Below are 25,442 nucleotides of genomic sequence, written 5' to 3' on the forward strand. Positions count from 1 at the left end.
GAGCCCCTCGCCGGGCGGAGCTCCTGCCCGGGCAGGCTCCTCCGTCCGCCAGGGGCGCTGCGGGCCGGAACCGAGCCAAGGCGCTGCCGGAGCCGCAGCCAGAGCCTGCCGAGCGGGGGCCGGGCCGGGCTCTGCACGGCCATGAAGCGGGATCGGCGCGGCCGGTTCTTACCCGCGGGCGCGGCGGCCAGGGGCGCTCCAGAACCGCCGCCGCCACCAGCCGAGGCCAAGAGTGTCCGGGCCCGCCGGGGACGCCCCACCGCCACCTCCCGGGAGCAGGAACAGGAGCCCGAGCCGGAGTCCGAGCAGTGGGCCTCGCCAGCCTCGGAGGCGGCGGCAGCGGGTGAGCGCAGGCGGATAGGGGCACCCCGGCAGCGCGCTCTTCCGGGGACCCGGCGGGCGGCGGCGGGCGGCCCGATCCTCCGCGTGCGCGCTCGGATGGAAGCCGCGCTTCCCCGCGGGAAGTGCGCCGGGCAGGGATCGGACGGGGCGCGCGCGCTCGGGAGGCGCCTTGGCACCGGGGCTGGACTGGCCAGCGGGTGGCGGCGGAGCTGGGCTAGGCTGGTCCTGCTTCCAGTGCCGGGGCTGGGCCTTAAGATGTGAAAAGCAGTGAACAGAGCGCGTGCAGAATGCCTTTTCCTGTTCGTTGGGTCAGCACATCCGTCGCTGATGTGCGCCAAGCAGGCAGGCAGGCAGGCGCGAGCGCGCAAACAGCCAACGCTCTCCTCTCCCAATCGGTCACGTTTGAAATGCTAACTGCAGGAGCCCGTGCCTTTTGCCACCCGGAACTCTCCAGTGGGCAGCTTTGGAGTCCAGTCACGTGGGTTTCTTGTAGAGCTTCCATGCACAGCCTAGGTTAGCTGCTCCGCCACCCACAAGGCGCACCCAAAACTTTTCACCATCCCTGTAGTCGCAAGCATCGTGCAACTGCCGAGATGTAGAGGGCGCTGGGGCAGCTGATTGAGCTGGGCCTCCTTGAATCTCACTGCTTAGGCTGTCCGTGAAGTGGGTATGCCCTGGCCATTGAGCTGACAAGTTCCTAGCAGGGGTGACAGAGGCTCTGGCCTCCCACTTTGAAGCCATCAGTGCCCATCAGAGGCATGGAGAGGTGCCAGGTGGATGAACCAGGAAGAGGACTTGACACGAACCTCTGGCCTTCCTCCAGAGGTTGATGGATTTCAGCTCCCAGATTCCTTAGCAGCAAATGGTTGCTCATCCATTTTCATATATTGTTCCTCCCTGTATCATGATTTAGTTGTACGGGGTTCACTCACAATTTTGCAGTCTTAGAACAGGAACTTGCATTTTTTATATTTATCTTTTGCTGATAATTCTGTGGAAGACGATACATAGTTGATGCTGCTAGATAGACAACGATGGTGTTGCTCCCCAACAACAGGGAATCAAGGAATCAATCAGCTTTTCCCTACCTAGTAGCCACATGCTCTGGTCTCCCCCACCCCTCTTTTAGAGGAGTACAACCTGAGGCCTTATGGGGAGCTATAAATCATAGATCTGTCCTGTTACATTCTTGTACCAGGTGTGATGTGGGGTAATGGTTTCTACAGATGTAATAACCTGGGCACCATCATGTTCCACATTTGCTGAACTGATTTGGCGTGGAGATAGTCCCACACTCACTGACAGTTCATATGCCAACATGTGGGTCGTGGGTTGCAATTGCACCTCCATAACCATAGCAAAAACACATGTGTACTTAATGTACTTGTTGAAACGTTGGACGGTTTTGTGTCGTGTTAATCTGTAACCCTTGTTCTTGGCCTCAGATCAGGTAAATGTACCTGTTTAAATTTTCCATTGCCTTCACTAACCGGGCACAGTCTAGCTGTCTTTTGACTCCAGTTCCCAGCAGTCTCAAGCTGCCAGCATGGCCAGTAGTCAGGGATGATGGGAGTGGTAGTCTAAGCAACATCTGGAGAACTGCAGGCTCCCCTACTTTCCTTATTGTTATTGAGGGAAGGAATTCTGGGCACTGTTGTCTACCCTCCCAGAGTTACAATTCCCAGCAACCCTTAAACTACAATGTCTGGAAAGATGCTTTGAATGTGCTTTGAAAGTATAGTGTGTTTACTATTACATGGGAAAGCTGATTAGTGAATGGATTTTTTTATGTAGCTTAGCAGAGACGGTTCTGGGGAAGTCTAGGCTGAGGGTTTGAGGAGAAAACCTTTGTGCTGCTTGGAGGGCTTTTTGCAGGGATAAAAAGAAATCACAGGTAGCTTGGTACCCTGGAAAATATGCAGAATAGCACCAAAACAGAAAGCTGATGCTTTATGTTTTCTAGGCCTGATTTGCGGCACCTTAGTTTCATTTGTCTGCCTTCTCTACTTTAAAATATTCAGCTCTGCTCTCTCATAGAATTGGTGGCGGGGGAGGGAGGAGTCCTGGATGAGAAAGGGCCCTGGGTGCTAAGCTGGGGCCGCCACCCATGATCAAGAGGAGACTTGCTATGCCTCTGAGACAACGAGTCGCCTGATTGGCCAGTGCCACAGTAAAGACTGCTGACATCATCTCTGTGGCTCCTCCAAGTCAGGAAGTGCTGCAGAGGGGCTGTGGGCAGTTTGCAAACCAGGTCCCTGCACAGACAGCAGAACTTGCTTGAAAGCAAACAGGAAAACAAAAGAAATTGGTTCCTGTTTCTCTCACAGTTCTTGGCAAAGCAGGAGCTGGATGGTTCAAAGCAAGGACTGCTCTCTTGAGCCGAAGACAAAAAAGGCGAAGGGATGCCAGAAGGTAGGGCTGGAGTTGGGGGCAGTGACAATATGACCAGGGCTGCCTTTCTTGGTTGCAACAGCAGGGGTGAACACTCAGCTTGATACTTTACTCCAGCTCAGGTTGCTCCTGTGTTCACTAACACAGTTTGTTTTCATCCATGAGGACTAGGACCTTGGGTGTGTTTGAAGAAACTCCTAATTTTTAGGATGCTGAGTTATGCATTTGATGCAGAATGCCACGCTTTTACGTGTTGTGATTATGGAAAGTTTTATTGATGGAATCGGAAGACAAATACATTAAATTCAACCCCCCATGCCCCAAAAGGATGTTCCTGGGTATTTGGCAAGGACCATTTAATAGCGTTTCTCTGGTTGCCACCCACTTATATGCTCTGGGAGTTAGTTCACACAACGGTTGGGCTTGTTTCTCCTCTGTCCTGCCTCCTGCCATCCTGCTCTGCCCAGGAGTCTTTTAAGGGCTGTAGTTCAGTGGCAGGACACCTGCTTTGCATGCAGAAGGCACCTGGTTCAATCCCCAATGCATCTCCAGTCAAGTCTGGGAAAGCTGCCTGCCCGATACCTCAGAGGTCTGCTGCCAGTTACTGTAGATGATACAGAGGTAGGTAGACCAATGGTAGTAGTAATAATAATAATATTGATTCCCCTGCCCATCTGGCTGGGTTTCCTCAGCCACTCGGGGCGACTTACAGCATATCTAAAAGCATCAAACATTAAAAACTTCCCTAAACAGGGCTGCCTTCAGATGTCTTCTAAAAGTTGTGCAATTCTTTATCTCCTTGCCATCTGAAGGGAGGGCATTCCACAGGGAGGGCGCCACTACCAAGAAGGCCCTCTGCCTGCCTTGTACCTTCATTATGCTTCTAAAGGCAATGCTAGTCTCCGAGTGACCTCCTTTCTTTCCTGAAATCCTTGCAGGATTCGGCCGGGGTGTGAGCACCGCTTACTGCCGGCTTTGCCACGGGAAGTTTTCCTCTCGGAGCCTGCGGAACGCTTTTGGAAAGGTCCCTGTGGTGGGGGAGAGCTCCGAGAAGCAGCGGCGCATGGACCAGGTCTTCTTCACGGACTTCCAGCGGCTGGTGGGGGTGGCTGTCCGGCAAGACCCGGCCCTCCCCCAGTTTGTCTGCAAGAAGTGCCACGCCCAGTTTTACAAGTGCCGCAGCATCCTCAAGGCCTTCATCCAGAAGGTGAACCTGTCTCCCACTGGCCACCTCAAGCCACACGGAAAGTAGGTTGAGCGGATTTCTCCACTCGCAGGAGGCTGGGCTGCTTGTGGCTTGTCTCGGTAGCCACCAAGACTTGGCCCCCAAGCAGGCAAACATTTATGAGCTGTATACAAAATACTTTGTTAGGCTGCTGATGTCCCACTAATGACTTGCACTTTGTACAGAGGGCTAGGGAAATACTTTGTGGGTTCGTAATGTATGTGGCCTTATTTGCAAGGCCAAAAGTCCCGTTTCCAGCAGCTAGAAATTGCCTGTGCACATTTTTTGTTTGTGAAACTGCCACCATGAGACCAGAGCACATGCTGCCTGGGTCTGTCCTCCCTAGAAGGCATCTGATTTGCTCTGCTGTCTGTTTTGTGTACAGGGACAACCTTGCCCAACCTCCTCCTCCTGCTGCAAAAGGAGATGCTCCCTCTCTAGGTAAGTAGGATTGTTTTGGCTCCTCTGAATGTTCTCCTTGGTGTCAGTTGTGGCTGCTCTGTTGCTTCCACAGATTAAGGGCAGTTTCCACTTTGCCTATGCTTATAGCTGATGTGGGACTCAGTCTCTGGCAATTTCCCTATGACTAGTGGGGACCAGGGTGGACTCTGCACTCTAGGGCCAGCTCCAGCGTCCGCTTGGGAAGGCCGTATTTTTATTTATCTAAAACATCTGTTAGCAGCCCTTCATGAGAAGTCCCAAGGCAGGATACCATCAGTATGAAAGCACAAAGATATCTAAAATAAAAACAGTGTAAAACATCAATCCAAAATAAAATAACTCAGCATCAGCTACAGAAAAGGAAAACTCATCTTTTGAGTGCCAATGAGCCAGCCATGTGCAATTCTAGCTAGGGCTCCCCAGCTTCTTTTGCCAGATCACAGGTTCAGGCAACCTCTTTTTATCTTTCTTGAATTTTATTTCCAAGATACAAAGACAAAAATAACAAAATAAAATAGACACAGTTGCATCTTGCAATTACTAACTGAAAACAATGTGTGCAACATTCAGGAGGAAGGGTGGAATATGAATAAACAAAGTAAATAATGTTTTTCCTTTTTAAGTGTAGGCAAGCATATTTCTAAGATCTGTTGGGAACATGGATCTTTTCTGTATACTTTAAAATAATATGACAGTTTGTACTTGGTCTCTGATCCATCATCTGAAGAAAGGCTTTGATCAACGTTGCAGTACACACCCCTGATTTGTGTATGAGACAAAGTCACAGCACAGTAAATAATCCCTTCTGCACAAGGAGCCCCACACAACTGTTTGCCACTGTCAGTCTCTCTGCAAACCAAGTATTAGGCAGGATGATACTCAAGTGGGTTTTCCTTCTTCCAAGCTCAGTATAAAGAAGCAGTAGCTCATCATCCCTTGCCTTCAGCAGATGCAAAGCTGCATGTATTTAGCCTGGCTTTATTGTTTATCTATTACACTTCTTTCCTTCAAGGAGCTGAAGGTGGTGTAATTTCAAGAGGTAACTCTGCCTAACAGAAAGCAATGTGTTCAGGAGGAGGGGTGGACTATAAATTCCATAAATAAAATACAACAAGCTTGATTGATTGATTGATTGATTGATTGATTTTGTGTGTGTGTGTGTGTGTGTGTGTGTGTGTGTGACCACCTAGCACAGGTGCCATAGTCCATGCCAGCCAGTTATTCTGGGGCTTATGGTGTGGGGCAGGGGTTTCAGTGGCATGCCTGGTCTCTGCTACCCTCTGTCTTTCTCCCTGCCAACAGCAGACCTGATCACATCCAGCCCCCAGTGCCTCCACAGCTTAGTGATGTGGACCCACAACCACGCCGAAAGCTGCCAGATTGCTCCCAGCCTGCAAGGCGTCTTGTCCTCGGAGTACTGCGGGATCATCCAGGCCGTGTGGGGCTGCGAAGAGGGTCATGATTATGTCATGAGCACAGATTCGGACTGCAGCACCTTGCTGGTGGACAACGCCCTGTCCGTCAAGTGGGAACTGAACAAGGGCCCTGCCCTGCAGCAGGCGCACGTGACGGGCAACGGGGTGGGGGCTGACTGTACTGTGGCTGCGGCAGCACCGCCGGAACCCCAGCGTGGCGCCACTCATACGGCAGCCAGCCAGCAACCTGCAAAAAGTGAGACTCCTCCACCTGCGCTTAGCACAGAAAGCTGGGTGTCGGAGAGCCAGGATTTGCCTTCCTTCCAAGATGCCTCGGAAGCTCCTTTGCAGGAGGAAAGCCTGCCGCAGCCAGACTGCCCTCTGAATGGCAGTCCAGGTAAGTGGCATGCCAAGGATGTATCTCCAGGATGTCGTAGGGGTGCGGGTCACAACTCCACACAGGCCTTTGCACATTTCTTAGCACAATATACACATCTATACACATACACATATACACAATATACACATAAATGGCCTGGGCCCAGTATACCTGAAGGAGCGTCTCTATCCCCATCATTCTGCGCGAACACTGAGGTTCAGCGCCAAGGGCCTTCTGGAGGTTCCCTCACTGCGAGAAGCAAAGCTACAGAGAACCAGGCAGAGGGCCTTCTCAGTAGTGGCGCCCGCCCTGTGGAACGCCCTCCCATCAGATGTCAAAGAGATAAACAAGTACCTGACATTTAAAAGACAATTGAAGGCAGCCCTGTTCAGGGAAGTTTTTAATGTGTGACATTTTAATGTATTTTTAATCTTTGTTGGAAGTCGCCCAGAGTGGCTGGGGAAACCCAGCCAGATGGGTGGGGTACAAATAATAATAAATAATAATAATAATAATAATAATAATAATAATAATAATAATAATAATAATTATCATCATCATCATCATCATTATTTCTGAGTGTTCAGCTGTTCAAGCCTGTGTGGAAGCAGTGCGTTCACAGAGCTGAGTGCCAGCATTTCTGATTTATAGCTCAGCTGTCTGGGACCAGGCGTGCCCTTTGCATTCTTGTTGCTTTTTAATTTCCGCCCCGTTAACTTGGCTTTCCCTCTAGCCAGTGTGCCCAGACACTCGCGTCTTCTCATAGTGAAGCAGGCTCTTGCCCAGGTGAGCTCAGGCCCACATCCTTTGGCTGACCACCGCGAGAAGAGGATGCTGGACTGGGTGGGCCTTACCTGGCAGACAGGCTCTTCTTATGCTCCATTGGGTCGGGTGCCGCAGGACTGTTGTGCCTTGACGACTGTTGTGCCTTCCTTTGCGCCCTTTGCAACACGCATTCTTCTCCGTCTTCTAGGGCCACTGAGTGAGAAGCCGGTTCCCTCTGCAGCCTCGGATGAGCGGGTAAAAGACGAGTTCAGTGACCTTTTTGAGGGGTGAGAGAAGAAGAGCGGGATTCAAATGTCACCTTTGCAAGCATGAACAATGATTGTGGGGCGGGAGTGGATCTCATTCCTCACTGGAGGGTCCAGTCACTGGAGACGGCTTGTTTAGGGGGTGGAGGGAGGGGTCAGGACAGCACAAAGGGCAGTTTTCACGGCCTTTATTAGAAGCAATGCAGTCCAGTAATAAAAATACAATTATTAACTGTAACAACAACTCCTTAATACTACCTTAAGTTTAGTTCAAAGTAATTGTTGCAGTTACTATCACTATTTATAACCTTTGTTCTTCACAAAGGTTATAAATGATGCCCAAGTATTGGGTTGTTTTTTTATGATACTGGATATATTATTCTCACTGATGGGCCAGAATGTGGACAGATACAAATCCACACTGCCTATGGCAGTGATTCCAAAGGATGTCACTTGGGGCAGTCTTATTATTTTACTTATTTAATAGAATGTATATACCACTTGATAGTTTTGAGGTTTTTTGGTGTGTTTTTTTTTAAGCACCTCTAAGTGATTTACAAAAGTGTAGCTGACAAAAAAAAAAAACAAAAAACCAGTGGGCAGGTGAGGTGCCTAGACAGAGAACTGGGGGGAGTCTTAGCAAGTGATCTTGTGGGGGAAGGCTATAGCTCAGTGGTAGAGCCTCTGCCTTGCATTCAGAAGGTCCCAGGTTCAATGCTCAGCACCTCCTGGTAGGGCTGGGAATGCCCCCTGCCTAAAACTCTGTAGAGCTGCTGCTGCCAGTCAGTGTATAATACCAACCTGGATGGAACATTGGTCTGACTTGGTGTAAGGCAGCTCCCTACATTACTTTGGTCTGAAACCTTTTGCAGGCACCACCTTCAGCTTTTAAGCATGGAACTGATTAGAGCTGGGCACTTGCTTTTTAAAAGATTACGAAGGCTGGGCTTCCAATTATTTGATGCCCAGGAACCCACATGGCAGGGCAGTTTCTCTGCTCGCCTTTTTGTAGCATAGCAGCCTTTACATTGAGTGGTTCTGGGCCACTGTTTGGAGTGTGTTGTTTTCTTGAAGAAGGAAAGCTCACTTTGGGGCAGCCGGACTTGCAGCATTTTCTCTTGAGCTCCCCCCCCCCCCCCCGCTGTCAACATAAAGGCCCAATGAGGCTTCACCTGCCTTCTGCTTTAGTGAAAGGGCCTGTTTACTTTCTCAGGTACTCCTTGAGTGACGACGAGAACGACAAGAGAGCGCAGTCTTCGGACGACTACTTTGAGCCTTACCCAGAAAAGAGGTGAGGGCTTTTTCTTGTCCTGTAGCAAAAGACAGGAGTGGTAACTTCTTTCTCTCGAAGGAATTTGACCTTTTGCACCCTCTTCCACACTCAGTGGGCAAAGGCCCACATCCATTCCCCGCATATTCGCACATTCTCTCTTTTCTTAGGAGTGAGCAGGTTTCTTTTCAGCCTCCTCACAAATGCGTCCATTTGTTTAGGATTGTATTTTAAGTAGAGCTATGCAAACGCTCTGTCAGTGCAAGGGTTTTTACAATAGAATATTCTCCTGACCCCTAAAAGCCCCTTCAATCTGTTTTAGGGGCTCCCTCAACCCTCCGAGCAGATTTGTGGAGAGCTCAGGGGAAGGATAGGGTGGGAATATTCCATTGTGCAAATCCTTGTGCTGTTGAAACGAGTGATGTGTATACTTCCCTTTATTTCAACAATTTAGTCTCTAAGTAAGGCTTTCAAATGTTTGCATTTATTAATGGGTGGCCAGCCTGAGATCCTTGCACTGGCCTAATGTCATGTAGGCATTGGGGAGGGGGGGGGCAGAAATAGGGAGATGCAGCCCTCAACAGGGGTAGGGAGGTCGTTCAGCCCTGTTTTATAACCTCAGTTGACATGTAGCAACAGTTCCCTGTTCCTCCTCTGTTAGGGTATCCAACAACAGGAACGTTGAAAGCAGAGAAGCAAAGAAGCTTGAAGAGCCCAAAATAAGGAAGAAGCCAGGACCCAAACCTGGCTGGAAAAAGAAAATAAAATGTGAAAGGTATCATATACCCAAAGCTTCCAAGGTGTGAGATTCCCACCCCCAAGAATGGTCCAACCTACTCACCAGTTACTCTTTCCTCTGCTTTTTTTAAGGGAAGAGCTGCCCACTATTTACAAGTGTCCTTATCAGGGCTGTACAGCTGTGTACAGAGGTGCAGATGGCATGAAGGTATGTGGATAATTACTAGCTACATTTAACTTTGGAGTCGTCAGACCCTCGGCGGGACTTTACTTTCTGGAACAAGTGTCTCTCTCTCCCTGCCAGTTCCTTTGGGTGGAAGCGAACCAATCAAAAGCCAGACTGTAATGATTGACAGCCCTGCCTAACGGGAGGGAGTAACCCTAGCTTACAAGAGAAAAACAAGGAGAAAAGCTTATTACTTTAAAAGTGTTTAATCCAGATTTTGCTGCCAGTTTGAGGAAATGGGTGGAGCGTCCTCCTTTCTCATTCTGTTCACGTGATCGCTGCCATGGAGTAGCTTTGGCCAACCAGTTGCCCTTAGGACGTTTTGGACTACAATCCCCATCAGCCTCAGCCAGCACATGGACTTGTAGTTCAAAACCTCTGGAGGGCCCCCAGTTAGCCAGGCCTGCCATAGGTGATCAGATTGTCACTGCCCGCAAACCTGCATGGAGTGAAAGGGTGGCTCTGTGTGAAGATCTTGCTCTCTCTTCTTTCATTTAGAAGCACATCAAAGAGCATCATGAGGAGGTCAGAGAAAGGCCCTGCCCGCATCCAGGTTGCAACAAGGTGTTCATGATTGACCGGTACCTTCAGCGCCATGTGAAGCTCATTCATACAGGTATGTTGTGCTTATGAGAGAATGACGGAGGATTTGCATGGAAGAGAAAGAAATGCCTTGGGCAGAATCAGGCATCACACACGGCACAGGAGAACAGGCTTTTTCAGTGGTGGCCACCCCCCCATCTGGAATGCTCTCCCCAGGGAGACATGCCTGGCACCATCATTATAAGACGTTTTTATTTACCCCACTCTTCTGGTGGTTAAGTTAGCCTCTACTGTGGTGCTCATCTTTTAGTTGGATAGGACAAAAATTGTCCTTCTTCCTGTATTGCTGGAAGAAATTTTTAGGAATTTTGAAATGCAGATTTATTGTTTTTAATTTGACTGTTAATTAATTTTATCTGTTTTTTATTTTGTTAAGTTAGGTTGTTTGCAGGCTGTTCTGTATGAAGCAACTTAAGAAACTAAAAAATAAAAATAATGTTGATATTCATGGATCTGCAGTTTACCTGCCCACAAACTGTGCAGACCTCTGTATCATCACAGAGAAAGCACTGGAAAAGTGCTCTAGCTCCTTTTGGGGGAAAACATTGCCATCTTATTCCCCTCCTCTGCCGTCATTCTTCTCATTCATTTCATTTTCATTACTTATTTACTGCTTAATGTAATAAAGTCTCTTTAAGAGGTTCACACAAAATGCAATCATAAACCCCTAAGCAAAGTCTTTCAAGAGTGTCAATGATGGTGACAGTCCCAGTAACATAAGAAGAGGCTGGGTTGCTGGTGTCAGGCCAGAGGGGCACCCCCACCTCGCAGCTCCCACAATGGCCAGCCAGATACCTAGGGAAAGCCTGCATCAGACTTCTTCACACACATTCGCCAGCTGCTAGTATTAAGATAGACTGCCTTTGATGCTGGGGTGGGGGGGTTAGTACTGCACTCGCTGTTGGTAGCCTTTTCCACCATGAATTCTCCTAAACCCCTTTTTTTACAGCCACCCAAGTCATTGTGATTTTCAACCCTGTTCCCTTCTCCCATTGCAGAGGTGCGGAACTATATCTGTGACGAATGTGGCCAGACATTCAAGCAACGCAAACACCTCTCCGTTCACCAGATGCGCCACTCAGGAGCAAAGCCTCTCCAGTAAGCACACTTTTCGCCTATGGCCTTTTAGAGATAAGCTTGTGTTGCCTTTAAGGGGCATCTTAAGATTACTCAAAGATGAATTTGAAAACTAGTATGCCCTAACTGGATGCGGGTGGTACTGTGGGTTAAACCACAGAGCCTAGGACTTGCCGATCAGAAGGTTGGCAGTTCGAATCCCCGCAACGGGGTAAGCTCCCGTTGCTCGGTCCCAGCTCCTGCCAACCTAGCAGTTCGAAAGCACATCAAAGTACAAGTAGATAAATAGGTACCGCTCCGGTGGGAAGGTAAACAGTGTTTGCGTGCGCTGCTCTGGTTCGCCAGAAGCGGCTTAGTCATGCTGGCCACATGACCTGGAAGCTGTACGCCGGCTCCCTTGGCCAATAAAGTGAGATGAGCGCCGCAACCCCAGAGTCATCCACGACTGGACCTAATGGTCAGGGGTCCCTTTACCTTTACTATTCCCTAACTAACAAGGTTGAAGAAAGGTCATCTCCCTTGCAGATGTGCCAATAATGACACTTCCAAATTAAGATGTGGCACACAAGCACACACACACATTTTGGGTCCTGGGATTGGTTTTTTGGTTCATACGTCCAGTAGTGTGGGAAATGATGATTTTAGGACTGGTTTGGGAGACATTTCCTGCAAAACCATCTTGTCTCAATGCAGAATTACAGTTGTACCGTGGAAGCCAAACGGAATCCTTTCCAGATGTTCATTTGACTTCCAGTGCACAGCTTCCGATTGGCTGCAGGAGCTTTCTGCAGCCAATCGGAAGCCCTGTCGGACATTCAGCTTCCAAAAGAATGTTCACAAACTGGAACACTCGCTTCTGGGTTTGCGGTGTTTGGGAGCCAAAAAGTTCGACTGCTAAGGTGTTCGTCAACCAAGGTACGACTGTACATGTGACTGATCATTTTGCCATAGTGGAGAGCAGCACTCAGATTTCTTTTGGTGGACTGTGGCCTCTCCTGCACTTCAGAATGAAGGAGTGCTGCTGCTGGTGAGATGTTCAAAAACACCTATGCAGGTTAGTGCAACTAACCTGGAGTGATGGAGAAAAATGCCATACAAGTCTGTCTTGTTAAAGCACCAGTCCCTAACAGAGGGCTGACCAGTCTGTAAGAGGAACAAGGTTGCAGTGTCTGACTTAACAAGAGCTAAGCTTCCACTTCTCCTATAGGATATTCCATTCCCACAGAGAGCGAGGACACAGCGCCCACCAGCATCCTGGATTTTTGAACGGGACATCCAAACTAAAATCTGGAAGCATGTTTCCCGCCCCAGCAATAGTCTCAAGTGCAGCTCGGTATTCAGGGTTCTTAGTAGATAAAATACACTTGGTTATTGGAAGCATCCTCTCACCTGTCTGAGAGCAGCTGATATATTTCTTCCAAGGCTGAGGCTGTGCTGCTGCTCCCCCTCCTTCATGGGGATGAGACCGTGTGGCTGGTCTGAGGTCTGCTTTCTGCTTTCCCCCTGCAGGTGTGAAATCTGTGGCTTCCAGTGCAGGCAGCGAGCATCCCTCAAGTACCACATGACCAAACACAAAGCAGAGACTGAGCTGGAGTTTGCCTGCGACCAATGTGGGAAGCGCTTTGAAAAGGCCCACAACCTCAACGTCCACATGTCCATGGTGCATCCCCTCACCCAGACTCAGGACAAAGCCAAGGCTGCTGAGCTGGAGCAAGAGGCTCTGCCAGAGGCTCTGTCGGAGGCTTCAGAGACTGCGGAGAACCATCCTGTAAAATTGGAACCGAGTGTGCAGCAGGAGCCCACCTGAAAGAGCCCTGGATGGGAGCCCTGATCCAGCTTTGCATAAAGCAACACTGAGTGGGAGTTTTAAACGTACGTTTTAACAGATCCTCCAAAAAACAGAAAGGGGTGGGGACTCGCTTCTGCTTGCTGGTGAAAAGCTTTCCATTGCTGTGACTATTCTCCGTGTGTGTGTTTGTGTCCAAGACCGTAGCAGTGTCTTACAGAGCCATATCCGTCTCGCCAAAGGAAGCAGGCTGTCCTGCCTTCCCTCTGATGTGGCGATTGGTTGAGCTCAGAAAAGGTATCGCACCTGTTATAAAGGTGTGTCGGCCATAGGCACAGGCTCATTTTTAGAGGCTCTCAAGCTGACGGAAAGCCCAGTTTAAGCCCGAGACAACTTGTTTTAAATTAAATTCCAAAGCCAATCTGAAAAAGAAAGACGAACCAGAATATTTGTAACATGGTTTTTATTGTTACAAAGTCATGGTCATGCTTGTAATAAATTATTTACACCATACTTTGAACAGATTAAGCCCTTGCAGGCGTGTCCACTTTTCCCTATCTGTGCATTTTGTCCGGGTGGGCAGGGAATCGCCCCATGCCTGCCTGCCTGGACTTCCGCTGTCAGAAAAGGAGAAGTTCTTCATCAAGCAGGTCCCCATCATCACTGGAGTTCACAAGGGCAGCCTTCATCTCTGGGTCCAAGTCTTCACAGAGACTCATCAGCTAAGAAGGAAAAGAGTCTGGTGTCAATTGTTGCTACCTCTCTGAAGCTAAATCCTTGGGCAGACTGTCCGCAGACAGCACGATGACATCGGGTTTGTAAAGAAAAGCTGCCACCGGTTCAGCCTCGCTGCAGTCAGCCAGCAGCACTCTGAAAAGACAGATCTCTGGCCTGGCCATGTCATTTCTAGGAGCACACAGGTCACAGTGTTTAGTAATCTACCACACCTGTGGACGGCAGGAGCCAAAGGTGTGCAAAGAGTCAATGCACAGCTGCTTCCTGCTTGGAGCGCACGGGCGGCAAGGCTAGGAGCAGAGGAAGCTGCCGGATACCAGGTCAGACTGGCTGGCAGTTCTTGGGCAGAAAACGGCCTTTCTCAGCTCTATTCTTGGGAGTTGCCAAGGATGCAAAGCATGTGCTCTACCACTGAGCTAGGGTTCCTACCCACTACAACTGTTAAGTTTTAAAAGGCACAGTCTTCCTTGCCCTTCTTTTGCCAGTTACACGAGGTTGGAAGCAACCACAGGACTGGAGAATGGGAAATAACTGCTCGAGAGCCTCAGAAGATCCTACTCAGGGGCTTGTGCTTCAGGTATAGAGCCAGACATGCAAAGCATTAAGGCCTGGGTTCAATCCCAGCATTTCCAGTGAATGGAACCCACAGACAGGCTGGAAAACACCTCCACTTTAAGTAGGCCTTTAGGGGATGCAGAGCAAGGGCCAGTCTTCAGGTGCAGCCAGACCAATATTGGGCACATTTCAGCTTTTTCTTCCCCAAAAGTCCTACTATTAATTTGTGCTCACCCCCTCTAAAATGGCGAAGTTGAGTTTCTGTCCCCTTCTCCTAGAATAAATGCTGGATATGACCTCTGTACAAAGCCATATCCAAATAAAACAAAATAGAAAGATCTTTGCAAAGGAAGTGTGAAGTAGAGGGCTGAAAGACTGAGCCAGTCACCATTGGCTTTGTTGAACTGATTGCTGGATGGATCAGCAGGACAATCCACATTGTTGCCAGCAGCCCTGGATTTCCCAAGTTTTGAGGTAGCAGAAAGACCTTTCACCCACCTGCTGGAGGCTGGAAAAGCTCCCTTGAGGACACTGGGGGACTGCACGTAGCAGGAACTGCCGTGCTCTTCTTATCAGTGCCAGTGACTCCTCCTGGGAAAGAGAGGCACCATTCAAATAATGTTGCAACTAAGCCACAGCTTAAGAGTTGCAGGAACAGAAGGGATGCAGCTGGCGACTCATCTAATCCAAGGGCAGGGAAGTCAGCCCCAGCTAGCATGGCATGGGATGATGGGAGCTGGAATTCAACCACATCTTGAGGACCACAGATCTAGATTAAATATTTGTATTCCGCTTTCCCAACAACAGGGTTGAGCTCAAAATGGCCGAGAGATGTTCCCCATCCCTGTTCTAACCCCTGGTTGGTGTAGCTTTTCTCAAATGGATTCTCGCCCATGGGCAGTTTTCGCTGGTACTGAAATGCATCAGCCGTTAGAAACATCTTCCTGGTATCTAAGCTAAATCTGCTTCTGCTTTGAACACATTTTCAGAATGGAAACAGTGAATAATACTTCTGTAGACTGATCTTACTCAGAATTTTATTTATTGCATTTATATCCCACCTTTTTTCTCTAAGGGGTGCAAGGTGGTATCAGTGGTTCCTCAACTCATTTAATCCCCACCATAACCCTGTGAAGTAGGTCAGGCTTAGAGGCAGTGACTGGCCTGAGGTCACCCAGTGTGCTTCACAGCTGATTGGGGATTTGAATCCTGGTTTTTCCAGGTTCCAGTCGGCCACACTAACCACTACACCACACTGGTTTTCCTTGAGTGACTTTGCTTGGAGGTAAAACTATATATATTGCCAGAAGCCAGCAAAGACAGAAATGCAAAGCTGACTGACATGGCTGTTTATCAGAACAGCTGCAGTCTCTCTCTCACACACATCCCCCTTTCATCACTGAGCCCTAATCTGTTCCAGGTGCTCCCAAGTACGAGGTGGGTGCTGCCCAAATAATGACTCATAGAGTCAACACAATAGGCAAATAAAGACTGTGGCTAGCCAAAAAGGGAACAGGATGGTTCTGTACTTTGGAAGGAAGCAGAGGGGCTGATCTAAACAAATGAAAGGGATGAGATGCTCACAGGCTCAATGGAATGTAGGCTTGGTCCCACTGCTGTTGTCCCATCCATAAAGAGCTGCAGCAACTGTGTGTACATGTCAATGGCAACATACAGGAATGTTTGCTCCTTAATAAGGTGTCCTGGTTCAAAGGTGACAACAAGGCTACAGAAGAAAGAACAAGTTAGCAGACCAAGCAGGCAACAAGTGTGACCAGGTCAGGCTCCCTGCTCGCTTTGCATAGATGTACGTCTGCAGGCAGACTTGCAGCCGAGCCACTCAGCCATGTCTTTTGACTTGAAAATTCAAAACAACTTTACAAGGGTTTTGTGGTGATGATGATTTATCTACATGTATCAAGTCACTTCAACACAATGAAAAGTCTACGCGACTTGACAAGTTAAAATGCACCACAAAAAGGCAACAATACAAAACCCTGAGTGAACAAAAAGGTCTTAACCTGACACCTAAAGACTGACAAGAATGGCCCAAGGTGTGTCTCCCTGGGGAGAGCACTCCACTGATAAGAGGCCACCACTGAAAAAGGTCCAGTCTTGTGTGACCAACTTCCACACCCCTCAGGTGGGACACACAGAGAAGGGCCTCTGATGGATCTGGGCTGGTTCATATAACTAGCACAAAGGCCTTTTAAGAAGGACTAGAGGACAAACTGAAAGCCAAATTTGATAGATTTTGGCCTTGACAGCCCAAAAGGCCACTCTCCAGATACTGGTTGAGGTGTGCCTTTGTGACCTGATTGCAACTTTCATGGCATTTCTGCCCATTTGTGGTAGGTACTGGGGTGCTGAAAGGAGACTGTTCACTAGGCCCACAATGGCAGTTCTTGTCTTCTGAATTCGGCAATAGACACTGCCCCCTGCCCAGAGTCAGGACAGCAAAGCAAAAAAGGAGGCTGTGATGATGTCCTGCTAAAAAGCAGCAGGGGAAGCCTCTAGCTTGTATTTGCATTCCACTTTATCTTCATAGAGGGGGACGCAGGTGGCGCTGTGGGTAAAACCTCAGTGCCTAGGACTTGCTGATCGTAAGGTCGGCGGTTCGAATCCCCGCGGCGGGGTGAGCTCCCGTTGTTCGGTCCCAGCTCCTGCCCACCTAGCAGTTCGAAAGCACCCCTAAGTGCAAGTAGATAAATAGGTACCGCTTTATAGCGGGAAGGTAAACAGCGTTTCCGTGTGCGGCACTGGTGCTGGCTCGCCAGTTGCAGCTTCGTCACGCTGGCCACGTGACCCGGAAGTGTCTTCGGATGGCGCCGGCTCACGGCCTCTAGAGCGAGATGAGCGCGCAACCCTAAAGTCGGTCACGACTGGCCCGTACGGGCAGGGGTACCTTTACCTTTACCTTATCTTCATAGAACAAAACTCCCAAGTGCCTCTACCATATAAAAACTCCCAACAGCCCATGTTGGCTGGGATGGATGAGAGCTATAGTCCAAAAGAGCTGGGGGGCACATGGTTGGTGAGGACCACTAAAACATCAAAATGAAAAAATAAAATGAAGGTGGGAGGAAGGATGCAGAAACTCCACAAAATACAGGCTATTAATGGTGCTTCTTTCTTAACTTGGGATTACTGGGTGGTTGGATGTATCAGTTAAGCAAGTGCATAAAGTGGCCCTTGACAAGTTTCTGGTACCCTTGATTTTCTCAGCAAGTATATTCATTACACACAGAATACATTTGTGAAATTTACCTATAGAAGGCAACCGGTAACAGCCTCAAGTGTTGATGTGATACAGTACCATGCAGGATTTGGTAAGGGTTGTGGTCTGCAATGCCAAAAGAGACAGATCTTAGCTGGGCTCCAGCTTTCAATCAAACATTTCTCACAGTTGTTTTCTTGGGGGTTGTATCCAACTCATTTCGACTAGATCCATTGAAAGTAACGGAAGTTCTGTCTGTTAATGGTCTAGCCTGAGCAGTACTTAGCTGGCTACAACCCTCAGATGGCTGCAGCTTATGAAGGAGCGTTCGTACCTTTCACTGCTGAGCTGAAGATGGCCAGCCAGGATGCACCTCGTTCCTCCAAGCCCTGAAGCAGCTTTGAGCTCCAATCCAAGGCTTTGTGAGCATCCATGCCCTCCTGCAAGTTACAAGGGAAAAGCACACACGTACCTCCCCTCTTTGGTACACCCTGGAGGCATTACCAGAGCTACTGGGAACAGCCATTGGGTCACTTTGAGCAAACCCCACTACCTTTCTCCATGAGTTTACCTATCTATACAGAACAGGTTTATAGGAGCTTCCTACTTCTCAGGCTTCCTTTCAGGATAAGCAGCAGACAGGCAAAGGTTGTAACAATCATCACATACTTAAAAGTACAGGAATTTTATGACTTGTAGAATCAGAGTTGGAAGGGACCCTGAGGATCATCTAGTCCAACCCCCTGCAATTCAGGAATACGCAGCTGTCCCTTGCGGGTATCGAACCTGCAACCTTGGCATTGTCAGCACCATGCTCTAACCAACTGAGCTATCCACTCCACCTTTGCAAGTTTATGTGACAGTTGAACAGTGACAAATGAAGGCCCTGGGTCTACCAGGCAGTTTGAGAAATCTACTTACCTGTGGGGTTACTCTCACTGAGATGAAATCCACGACTGAAAAGAAGAAGAGGTTCACCAAGAGCTGTCAGGTAAAAGAAAAAAATAAACGCATGTATCACACAAAGTGAGTTTCTCAAGCCTGACGTCGACCCACTGGTCTAGTCTGCAGAAGCCAGTGTCACCCTCTGTGCCATCATGGTAAAGCAAAATGCAAAATGTAATCTCTTACTTGCTCTGCTTCAGACCCCAGCCTTTTCAGCCCTTCAGCCATCTTTTCATGCACCATTTGCCGTTGCACAGTGAAATGTAGAAAGGCAGCAGAGATCCATGGAATGTCAGAGACCAGGGAAGCTGCTTCCAGTGAGAGGAACCTAAGTGGTAAAGACAAAACAGTTGTCAGTTAAAAGGCCAGTGGGCTCCTTTTCATAAGATGACAGCCCTCCTTAATCAGGTGTGTGACATGGCTGAGAAGAGATGATGCAGAGACATCTGGAAGTCCAAAACCAAGTTTTTCAAGGTGAGAGCTAAAAAGGTAATAGGGATGCAACCCCTCCCCATCTCTTCCCATGGCTGGAGTGGGAGGCAGGAAGGGAACACAGAAGCTCAACAGCTTCTCAGGTGTGAGCTGCTTCCTTGGAATTACCTGCTGACAGAGGTCTGCAACTCCTTGAGGCTCTGCAATCCCGGTGCGACTGGAGCGCCGAAGAGTCTGTTCCACTCCGAGAAAAGCACGGGCTCCAGCCTCTGCCACCAGCACTTCGTGGAGTCGAGACAGAGAGCACAAATCAGCCACTTCTTAAAATTGCATCAATGCCATGTGTTTACATGCCACTCTTACATAGGGTTTCCTCACCGACTTTATTTGAGCAGTGTTGCAGAATCAAGTGTCGTTCCCCCCCCCCCTGCCCCATATTCTGGGCCCCAACTAGTTACTTTTCTAAGGATGCATCTGAAGTCATTAGGATCATCAAGTGGAATATTCATGAGGCGTAACAGAAAAAACTTTATTGTTATTAATACAGAAAGCTCTTGTGCGACCTGAATATCTGCAGGCAGAATTAGGACTGATGCTTTAAAAAAACAAACACACCTGTTTACCTGTTTTAATATGGCTATTTTAAACCAAGAATTTATTTTGAGTAGTTCGGCATAATATTTGCTTAGGATGGGCTATTATGGTGTTAGAAACGCCCAACCCTCCCCCAAAAAGTGTACCTTTATGATCTCCAAAACCACCCTGGCTGATCAAGCTCCTGCTTAAGAGAACTTGCATCATATTATCATAGAATCATAGAATTGTATGTAGAGTTGGAAGGGACCCATGAGGGTCATCTGGTCCCCCTGCAATGCAGGAATCTTTTGCCCAACGTGAGACTCGAACACATGACCCTGAGATTAAGAGTCTTGTGCTCTACCAGCTGAGCCAAGAGCTTTTGGAACTGCAAGGAGACATATAGAAAGGTAAATCAACAGCACGGGCCTCTTACCGCTGCAGAACACAGGATTATAGGGCACGTGGTTTGACACAAGGTGAGAACGGCAGTCACCTCCTGCGCAGGTTTGTGACACTCCAAGCTGGCGCTCAGCAAGCCCTGAAGGACAGCAAGGACAGTCACTAAGGCAAATTTCAGAGCACTAAGGTAGCAAAGGGGCGCGGGTGGCGCTGTGGGTTAAACCACAGAGCCTAGGACTTGCCGATCAGAAGGTTGGCGGTTCGAATCCCTGCGACGGGGTGAGCTCCCGTTGCTCGGTCCCTGCTCCTGCCAACCTAGCAGTTAGAAAGCACGTCAAAGTGCAAGTAGATAAATAGGTACCACTCCAGCAGGAAGGTAAACGGCGTTTCCATGCGCTGCTCTGGTTCGTCAGAAGCAGCTTTGTCATGCTGGCCACATGACCTGGAAACTGTACGCCAGCTCCCTCGGCCAATAAAGCGAGATGAGCGCCACAACCCCAGAGTCAGTCACGACTGGACCTAATGGTCAGGGGTCCCTTTACCTTTAAGGTAGCAAAGGCGCTTCACTAAGGCAGCCTAAGCCAACCTGGTCCCCTGCTTTGGACTACAGCTCTCATCAGCCTGATACAGAGGGCTGCTGTGAAAAACCACTGGGGGGGGGGAATCAGGCTGTGGTAGGCAGCACAAAGGCCATGTCCCTCAGATGTTCCACTGGCATGAGTGGGAGCAGTGGAGAAACAACACTTGGGAGGATTTTAAAAAATGTACTCCAAGCCGACATTCAGCCCTCATAGGAAACTGTCTCGTTACCCATTCTAAATGGATCACACAGCACTCACACACAGAGAGACTACATAAGATGGCCAGGGGACTGAATTCCTTCCCTGCAACCCCAAATTGTCGGGGGAAATTCAGAAGACAAGAGGTGAGTTTGCAGTTACATTACCCTGAAGAAATGAGATGTGATGTCGTAGGAGAGCACACAACCCCTGGAGCAGATATTCCTCTGTAAAAATGTGAATAAGGAAATTTCAGAGAGTGAGGAAAGCATTCCCAAGAAATCTGGATAATAACTCCAAAATCAGCACATAAATGTAGGTGCGCCCTGACTCAATGGTGCCCCCCACCCAAGACTGTGATGGTTTTATTCTGGCTGCTGGCGGCACAGGTTGTTTGGGGTTTGCTCCTCCTCTCAAGTTAGCAGGCAGGAGATCAGAGTGATATCACAGAGAGAGGGGATCAGGTCCCTTTCCAAGGGAAGCGATCTTCCCCAAAACAGCAAGCGAGCATAAGGGCTGCATTCTTTAAAAAGCGGTAGACCAGCCTTCTCTAATGTGGTTCAATCCGAAGTTTTGGGCCGCAGCTCCTATCATCATGAAACTGTGCTGTGTAGTCCAAAAAACATCTGGAGAGTAGCAGGCTGAGAACAACGGAAGCAGACTGCTCTCTCACTGAGGCTGCTTTAAGCCCCAGAAGGAAGATTCAGCAACAGCACCCCCAGAGAGCAAAACACACAGCCAGGAACAGTTATCAGGAGCACTGCAGTTCTTTGGGACAGGATACACACCAGTTCTGTGTTTGCAAAACAGAAGAAGTCTTCGCAATCCAGAGCAATTTTATTTCCTCTCTTCTGTGTTGCTATGAGAACCGATGGAGGGAGACCTAAAAGAATCCTGAACAAGAAGCAGTTTGTTTCAAGGTAAAAACCATATTCATTCTGGCTTTAAGAATAGTGTCTGATTTGCTGTGGACAGGATTTCAGATTCCCAATGAAAGCAATGAACAGAAGCATTAGCAAAACTGGGGCCAAGATCAGCCTATTCCTAGCCCTCCCTCTGCCCCTCATGAGAGCAGAGAAGGCTGTAGCTCTGTGACAGAGCACCAGGTCTGCATGCAAAATGCCCGAGGTTCAATCCCCGCTGGCATCACTAGGGAGGCCTGGAAACGCCCCCCCAAACCCCGGAAAGCCACTGCCAGTCAGTTTCAACAATGCTGAGACAGATGGAGCAGTGGCCTGACTCCGTATCTTTATTATTTTGAATGTTTGGCCAACGTTCCTTCCCAAAGGGAGCCTAGAGGGTCTCAAAACATAATAAAATTAGATGCAAACCCATTTAAAAACACCACTGTAACATATTGAGGCAACAGTTAAAACCAGCAGTGTGAAAAATCTGATAGCCAGAGGCCTGGAAACAGGGTCTTTCCAAGTCTTCCTTCGGAGGGACTTTCGCAGCTGGGGTGCCACCACTGGGAATGCCCTGTCTTGGGTATCTACAGCTTCCTATGTCCCATAACCCAGGAGGGAGCAGGAAAAGAAAATCTTGCCTTCCATTGGCCTCTATGCAGCTGTGTTTTTAATTATCCCCAAAGCCACTTGGACTCATAGGCAGCCATGGTGCATTTACCTGGTTTGAAGCAGCAGTTCCTGCTGCTGAAGTAGCCTTTCACCCACAGAGGACCCATTGCCCAGAGCTTTTTGCCGCTCCTGGAAAACCCTGAATAGGAAGTGCTCCTCCCTTCTGGGGCAGGAGTCAGGTGGGGCTTTCTTGCGCTCCAGCTCCAGCTCCAGTAGCATCTCCTGAAATTGAGACGGCAGCCAGTTAGTAGACAGCAGGAGATGGCGTTTCAACTCCTGTTTGTTTGTTTATTCATTTATTAAATTTCCATCCCACTCTTCTTCCCAAAGGAGCCCTGGGCAGAAAACATCAAAAATTTAAAACAATTCCATTCAAAAGAACAACAACAACATATTTTTAAAAAATTCTAAACCACCTAAAACATTTCAAACTCTTCAGAATGTCTAAAAACATATTGCAGTAACCTGCAGTTTTATAAGAGTATATATTTAAAGTAGGTGAATAAACGAGTAAGTTAAGTCAATTTGGAATATGCAGAAAATATAAAAAATAAATTTAAGGAAAGAGGGGGAAGAAAGTTGAGTTTCAAAATGTTGAAAGGATTGTAAAATTATTGAAGTGTATAAATTTGAAAATAATAAATAAAAATTAAAAAAGAATGTCTGAAAACATGAATATCTTCACAGCAGTGGATCAAAGATCAAAATAGTGGTATTCCATAGCAATAAATGCCCAGTACTTATTATATAGTCATTTTCCCTCACAAGCATTTGACATATGTCCCTTATCCTTAAAACAGCTTTGCAGATAGGCAGGCCACTATCATAAAGCTACCATAAGCTCAGTCTAGAGCAATCTTCTCCAACTCAGTGCCCTCCATATGCTTAGGTCTACAATTCCCACCTGCCCTTGAAGACCATTATACTAAGTGCAGAATGCAGTGGCCTGTGGCGGCCTCAAGCATTCCGGCCCAAGCTGCAGTATTTAGCAACAATGCTGTACAGGAGAACATGCATGTGCATGTTCTATTATCAGCATGGTACCTGAGACTGGGTCATCGTTAGCCATCACTAGAAGCCAATGCACAAGACGGCCAGCCACAAGACTGGCTGACTCTCCAGCAATTTAACTGAATGTTGCTTTATGGGTTAGAAAGCACCTTTGCACTTGTCATATCATTCCTAGCATCAGAAGACCAACCCCAGCAAGCAGCAAAATCTTTGAGCAAAAGAAGACAAGTACAAACAGAAAACACATAGCATGCACATTCGCATCACCTGCAACCGGCAGTAGATATCGGGGCTTCCTCTCCCATGGGATATGGAGCATTTCGAATTATTTGGGTGGTTGGGCTTGTCCAGCTCAGACCTGGAACCAAAAGCAATGGAGGAGCAGCTACTGCAGGGCCCAGAAATATCTGAACACACAGAGAAGCATTTGCCAGAGAAACTGGGAGAGGGATACGTGCAAGTCCTAAAGCTGCTAATTTTGCTTCTTTACCTGCTTTAACATGCCATGGAAACACACTACCGATAAACCATAACTATTTTAATAGAGTGCATTCCTGGGCAGGGGAAAGGAACAATCTCAATTAAGGCAGATGTTTATCAGTATTGCGTAGGTTGTAGGAGCAACACACCCTTTCACCCAGCTGATCACAGGCAGAGGGAAAAGGCAGAGTTTGGGTGGGAAAGATAATGGGTGTTTTGTTCATCTGTAGAAGCAATTTAACCAGCACCTTTAATCAAAGGGAACCAGTCGTTGTGCTCAGGTTCTGGTAGCAGGCTTCCCAGAAGGAGTACCTGGCTGGCAGGAAAAGGACAGTGGACTAGATGGGCCTTGGCTTGATCCAGTGAAGCTCTTCTGACGCTCTTACCTCTGGCAGAAATCCAGGATGGTGCCAATAAGAACAGCACACATCTCTCTCAGGTCTCCATCACAGCCTCCAGCAGCAGCAGGCACAGGAAGAAAGTGCTGATACAAAGCCCAGTAATGGAATTCCTGCCTGCATGTAGGAGAGACAGGCAGAAAAAGCTCAGATCTTCTGCCAGCAAATCAAAAGGCAAAAGAGAGAGGGTGGGGGGATTGAAAGACCTTGGGCCAAATCTTCTTACGGTTATCATCGGTGCGCAAGGCTGGCCATAGAAGTGAAGGCTTTTAAGCTCAGACTCAAAGGGACAGACAGAGGGTGAGAGTTTTGCAAAACCATTTCAGAGACTAAACCATGAATTATTTTAGTTAATTATCCTTCTCTGGACTTTAGCTTTAGGAACGAGGGTGTCAGGATCTTGTGCTCTGCCTTTGGAAGGATTAAGGGGCTATTTTATTTATTTATTAAAATATTTCTATAATGCTTTTCAGAAAACGTAGCTACACACATCACACAGTAGACCAAGAATAAGCAACAAAAGGTGCTTGAGAAAGGGTGATTTTTCACACACAAATCACTGTTTTTCACATCATAAACACCTGCACTATGATTCTTTAAAAAAACAAAAAACCCTTCTAAAACAACTGCCTCCCCCGCCTAATGTTCCAACTTGTGAAAAACCAGCCTCAGTGCTTAATTTTCACTTTCTGGGCTCATTTGCAGGTGACCCAAAGTACTTCTTCACATGGATGGAAATCAGCCTTCACCATCTTGGTGCCCTCCAGATGTTTTGGACTACAATTGCCGTCAGCACAGCCATATGAGGCTGCTGGAGGTTGTAGTCCAAAATGTCTGATGAGCATCAGGTTGGTGAAGGCTGAACCTTGAACTAAAGTTAAAGCCAGCCTGCAGCACTCACCTCTCACAAGGAGAAAGAACGTCTTCATCAGGCTGGACCCCTAGCTCCATCAGCAGCCACTCTTGGAGGGTCAGCTACAAGACAGATAAATTTTTGTAGGGGAGACACAAAACAGCAACAGGAGCTCCCCAGACACCTTAGACTTTTCCTTCATGCTAAGCATTAGGTCATTTTGCTCTGGCCCTCAGGCATAAACCGAAGTGCTAATAGCAGTGAATTTCTTAAATCATAATAATAATAATAATAATTTATTATTTGTACCCCGCCCATCTGGCTGGGTTTCCCCAGCCACTCTGGGCGGCTTCCAACAAAGATGAAAGATACACTAAAATGTCACATATTAAAAACTTCCCTGATGTCTTCTGAATGTCAGGCAGATGTTTATCGCTTTGACATCTGATGGGAGGGCGTTCCACAGGGCGGGCGCCACTACCGAGAAGGCCCTCTGCCTGGTTCCCTGTAACTTGGCCTCTCGCAGTGAGGGAACCGCCAGAAGGCCCTTGGAGCTGG

At 48.1% G+C, this 25,442-nt stretch overlaps 2 protein-coding genes across 8 annotated transcripts in view; one reads left to right on the top strand and one right to left on the bottom strand.

Moving 5' to 3' along the window:
- Positions 1-13,448, top strand: ZNF276 (zinc finger protein 276). Of its 2 annotated transcripts, none has more exons than XM_028739923.2 (11): positions 1-343; positions 3,672-3,981; positions 4,344-4,399; positions 5,702-6,211; positions 7,167-7,245; positions 8,438-8,515; positions 9,156-9,269; positions 9,365-9,440; positions 9,957-10,074; positions 11,060-11,159; positions 12,648-13,448. In XM_028739923.2, the coding sequence occupies exons 1-11, from the start codon at positions 142-144 to the stop codon at positions 12,943-12,945; spliced, it is 1,941 nt and encodes a 646-aa protein (XP_028595756.2). In that variant the 5' UTR covers positions 1-141; the 3' UTR covers positions 12,946-13,448. The 2 variants fall into 2 exon arrangements, with proteins under 2 accessions (XP_028595756.2, XP_028595757.2); XM_028739924.2 differs by having other exon boundaries at positions 5,705-6,211.
- FANCA (FA complementation group A) overlaps positions 13,373-25,442 on the bottom strand; it is a 38,262-nt gene continuing 26,192 nt past the window's right edge. For 5 of the 6 annotated variants that reach the window (XM_028739915.2, XM_028739916.2, XM_028739914.2 and 2 more), the window contains 15 exons: positions 24,933-25,006; positions 24,020-24,148; positions 23,421-23,511; positions 22,192-22,364; positions 21,354-21,459; positions 20,733-20,792; positions 19,821-19,925; positions 18,977-19,089; positions 18,563-18,704; positions 18,353-18,415; positions 17,766-17,871; positions 17,482-17,557; positions 15,799-15,940; positions 14,713-14,805; positions 13,373-13,646 (listed from right to left, as the gene is read on the bottom strand). In XM_028739915.2, coding sequence (XP_028595748.2) covers positions 13,545-13,646; positions 14,713-14,805; positions 15,799-15,940; positions 17,482-17,557; positions 17,766-17,871; positions 18,353-18,415; positions 18,563-18,704; positions 18,977-19,089; positions 19,821-19,925; positions 20,733-20,792; positions 21,354-21,459; positions 22,192-22,364; positions 23,421-23,511; positions 24,020-24,148; positions 24,933-25,006 — 1,575 coding nt within the window. In that variant the 3' untranslated portion in view covers positions 13,373-13,544. Of the gene's footprint in view, positions 13,647-14,712; positions 14,806-15,798; positions 15,941-17,481; positions 17,558-17,765; positions 17,872-18,352; positions 18,416-18,562; positions 18,705-18,976; positions 19,090-19,820; positions 19,926-20,732; positions 20,793-21,353; positions 21,460-22,191; positions 22,365-23,420; positions 23,512-24,019; positions 24,149-24,932; positions 25,007-25,442 lie in introns of those variants that run through there. The other variant, XM_028739918.2, reaches the window with a different exon arrangement.

Source organism: Podarcis muralis, chromosome 7 (assembly GCF_964188315.1).
Source record: "Podarcis muralis chromosome 7, rPodMur119.hap1.1, whole genome shotgun sequence".
In the NCBI taxonomy this organism is placed as follows: domain Eukaryota; kingdom Metazoa; phylum Chordata; class Lepidosauria; order Squamata; family Lacertidae; genus Podarcis; species Podarcis muralis.

Bases quoted from the DNA above. Each gene is read 5' to 3' on its own strand.
- ZNF276 (XM_028739923.2), top strand. From the start codon at position 142: ATGAAGCGGGATCGGCGCGGCCGGTTCTTACCCGCGGGCGCGGCGGCC. The intron at 4,400-5,701 runs GTAAGTAGGATT...CCCTGCCAACAG, and splicing joins AGGAGATGCTCCCTCTCTAG to CAGACCTGATCACATCCAGC. The intron at 7,246-8,437 runs GTGAGAGAAGAA...TTACTTTCTCAG, and splicing joins TTCAGTGACCTTTTTGAGGG to GTACTCCTTGAGTGACGACG.